Here is a 4004-nt window from a genome sequence, read left to right on the forward strand (position 1 = left end):
CAGTTAATCCTCACGTGCCAAGGAGTACAGCCATCTCCACTGGCTGCTTCTTTTATAATGAATGCTATATGTGCCCAGTGAGGTAGGCAGCCTCATCTGTGTTTAACATGAGTAAGCTAACCAAACCAAAGTACAGTGGGCTCAGAAGAGCAAGGTTTTCAATCCTAGTCACGAGGAATTGAGTGGTAAAACTTAGACCAGAACCAAAGTCTTTTTCTCAATAGCTTTCCATGCTGGGCATGTTGTTCATTGTCTCTGTCCCAAGAGGAATGAACTTTTGGTTAAAAGTATGTCTTAGAGAGCTTACAGGTGATCATTTAAATACGATGAAAATGTGTGCAGGACAATTTGCATGGCTTGAGAGGTAGGGCAGAGGAAAACCTATGGGGCTGGGAGCTACACACACACACACACACACACACACACACACACAGAACCTGTGGCAGAGGTGGTGGGGCGGGTTGGCTTAGAGAGACTGACTTCTTTCGCATTTGTCTTTCTGGCCTAGTGCTGGCTTTGATTCACTACAAGCTAGTATTAACTACTAACAATCAAACTGTCGAAGTAAGAACTTGAGGGTCCCAGGGAAACTGAGGGATCTTAGAAGTGGAGTTTGAAGAAACAGAATTTTCCTCTGGTCTTCAAAAAGACAAGATCAACAAAGAGCACAGATTAATCAGTTTGGGCTTTATGTGGCTGTGGTCAATTCTCTGAACTTCTCAGAGGTCCAGTTTCTTTTGTTGAATGGTGACAAAAACACACACTTAATGAGGCTGTTGGGCAAGATTAAAAGTGATGAAGTATGGACAAGGACTGGCACAGGTAACCATCCAAAAGCTGGAAGCTTTTGGATTTCACTGCTTCCAGCGCTGGGACTGAAGCCCAGGTTTGAGAACTCAGGTCTACTTAGCTTTAGGCACCCAGTCCAGAGCTAGGGTGTGGTTTTTACATGGACTCAGCTGGGGATTGAACACAAACTTTCTCCTCACCCCTGGCGTTTGAGGCCAGTCAAAATAAATGCCCCGGGGCACAGGGAAAAGAAAGGGTTAAGGCTGTGAAAGCTCGGAAAACAAGAAAAGCCCGAGTCCATCCCTCTCCCCCCCCTTGGCCCGCCCCCTAACCCTGGCTAAGTAAGCCCCACCCCTCCGCTACTGGGGCGGTCGCCTAGCGCTCCCATCCTCCGCCCCTGGCTTACAAGATCTAATGAGCTCCCCCGGGAGGCTGAGCCGCGAGCCCGGGCCGGAAGAGCAGACAGCGCCGCGCCAGGGCAGGAGCCGGCCAGGAGCCGACCGGCGGTGCTGCCGACCTCTCAGGAGCCGCAGCGATGGCGGTGCAGGCTGCACTGCTCAGCTCGCACCCCTTCATACCCTTCGGTTTCGGAGGTTCCGCGGACGGACTGGTGAGCGCTTTCGGAAGTTTGGACAAGGGCTGCTGTTTCGAGGACGATGAGAGCGGGGCGTCCGCGGGAGCGCTGCTATCCGGATCTGAGGGCGGGGACTTACGCGAGGCCACCCGCGACCTGCTCAGCTTCATAGACTCGGCGTCCAGCAACATCAAGCTGGCGCTGGACAAGCCCGGCAAATCCAAGCGGAAGGTTAACCACCGCAAGTACCTGCAGAAGCAGATCAAGCGCTGCAGCGGCCTCATGGGCACCGCGCCTACGGGACCGCCGTCTCCGAGCGCCGCAGACGCTCCAGCTAAACGGCCGCTGGGCGCCCCGGGAGCCCCGACCGTCGCAGCCCCGGCGCACTGCAAGGCCACCCCGAGGAGGGAGGCCACGCAGGCCGCGGCTGCCGCCAGCCTGCAAAGTCGGAGCCTGGCTGCCCTTTTTGACTCTCTGCACCACGTCCCCGGGGTCGCAGAGACCGCAGGCGGTCCGGTGGCCGTGCCGGTCCGGGGCATCGGGGCAGCGAGCTCTGCCGGCGACAGGGCAAGCACCGCGGGGAGCTCAGCGGCCCCTGGCACTAGGAAGGTCCCTCTGCGCGCCCGCAACCTGCCCCCGTCTTTCTTCACTGAGCCGTCTCGGGTGGGTGGCAGCGGCAGCGGTGGCTGCGGCTGTGGTCCCTCGAGCCAGGGTGTGAGCCTGGGTGACCTAGAGAAAGGGGCGGAGGCCGTGGAGTTCTTTGAGTTGCTGGCGCCGGACTTCGGCGCTGGCAACGACTCGGGCGTCTTGCTGGCCGCGGAACCCCTGGACGCGTTCCCCGCCGGAGCCACAGTCCTACGGGGACCCTTGGAGCTGGAGTCCGGCCCCTTTGAGCCTCCGGCGATGGTGGGGAACCTACTATACCCCGAGTCCTGGAGCACCCCGAGCTGTCCTCAGACCAAGAAGCCACCTGTGTCTGGCGTTCGCAGCGGCGTGACCTTGAATGAGCCTGTGCGCCTCCTGTACCCCACCGCCTTGGACTCTCCAGGTGGGGAGGACACACCGGCCTTGGCCTCTTTCGCTCCCTTCTTCCCAGATTGCACGCTGCCGCCACCCCATCAAGTGTCCTATGATTACAGTGCCGGCTACAGCCGCGCAGTTTACCCCAGCCTCTGGAGACCCGACGGGTTCTGGGAAGGGGCGTCTGGGGAAGACGGTGCACACCCAGACTAACTGCAAGGTACCCTTTGTTTCCCTTATGACTGCTGTGGGCTGTGTGCCATTGTGGGTCTCTCTTGAATGGAGAGATGATGTGAAAATGCACGTGAAGACGGAATGGGATTAAAAGAAAAACAAACAAATCACAATTCATCTAATAAAAGAAACTCTAGGAAGAGATGAAGAGGAGTTGGGAGTTGTTTTAATCAGAGTGTCAGATTTTATTTTCTTTCTTCTAAGTGGCCCTTAGATTCTTTCTTGGACCAGAAGAGCCCCTAAAGCCCGATTCGGTTTGGGGAATAATTGGGTGGGATGATGGAAGGGTCAAGAACAAGACAGGGCTTTTGTAGCCACCTGTCTCATCTCAGTTCAGCCAAGGTCAGTGTGTTTAATGTCATTACCCCTTTAAAGCAGTGCCCTGCTGTCCCTGTGAGTACATTATGAATTAAAGCCTTTATTGAAAGAATCGGAGCAGAGCTATGTGGTCATTGAGTGGAGTGTTTTCTTAGTCTTACTGTTTTCACAGATCTCTCAGCTTTGCTAGGTGGACGCTGTGGGTGGTGGTTGGGTTCTGGAAAGGCCCTATCCCAGTGCTGGCCTCTCTTCTTTCCCCCTTTTCCTTTCTTGCTGTTTTTTTTTTGGGGGGGGGAGTAGGATGGGTGTGGGGGCTGATGATGCCATTACAACTACTTTATTCATAGTGCTGGCTATTGAACCAAAGGGTTCAAACAGGCTAAGTAAAATGCTGTAGCACTCAGCTTTACTTATCCCCAAGCTGTGAGTGTGATTTTCTTTCACTCTTGAGATCCATCCCCTCTGGCCACTCACACTTTCTCCTTCTCTTTCTGCTGTCACGTGCATGCTCATGGCTTACCTCTCCCTCTTGCTCTAGCCTTTTATTTCTCTCCATTTCTGTTTGCTGCCTTTGGTCCTCCTAAATTCTCTGAGGCAGGGAAAAACAAAACAAAGCAAAACAAAAAACCTTGGTAAATCTAGAGGCCCATTTCTCTTTTCCTTTTCCCCATTTACAACCATTGGGGGTGGGAGGGGAGACAGGTTATAGCCTCTTTGATTCTAAGTTTCCTTATTACAACAGAGAATGCCAACTTTTCTCCTCTTCTAACTTTGCAGCTGTTTGGGTGGCTCAGAAGTGAAACACACAAAATGTCTTGAGAATGTTGTATTGCATGGGCCAGAGGATATGTATGTATCTTTGTACACATATCAGTGGTTTCTACACTGGAAACCATTGGACATGTTATTCTCACATTTTATTTGTTTGTTTGGTTTGGGGCCTTAAGACAGCTGTACAACTTTACTAACTCTTTTTCATCCACATCCCTGTGTTCCACATCCTTGCTCCCCAGCCAATACCTCCCTGATCTTCCTCACTCCTTGTACCTCACCATGGTAGGGGGTGGCG

At 53.4% G+C, this 4004-nt stretch overlaps 1 protein-coding gene across 1 annotated transcript; it reads left to right on the plus strand.

Annotated features, from left to right (window-relative positions):
* The first annotated feature begins 1304 nt into the window (after positions 1-1304).
* Fam181b (family with sequence similarity 181 member B) lies at positions 1305-3047 on the plus strand. The gene has a single exon (XM_051192261.1). It carries the CDS (start codon positions 1325-1327, stop codon positions 2594-2596), a length of 1272 nt encoding a protein of 423 aa, XP_051048218.1. The 5' UTR covers positions 1305-1324; the 3' UTR covers positions 2597-3047.
* Positions 3048-4004: the final 957 nt, after the last annotated feature.

This window comes from Phodopus roborovskii, unplaced genomic scaffold, assembly GCF_943737965.1.
Source record: "Phodopus roborovskii unplaced genomic scaffold, PHOROB, whole genome shotgun sequence".
NCBI lineage: Eukaryota > Metazoa > Chordata > Mammalia > Rodentia > Cricetidae > Phodopus > Phodopus roborovskii.

What these genes read in the sequence shown, in the direction of transcription:
- Fam181b (XM_051192261.1), top strand. Translation starts at nt 1,325, where the DNA reads ATGGCGGTGCAGGCTGCACTGCTCAGCTCGCACCCCTTCATACCCTTC.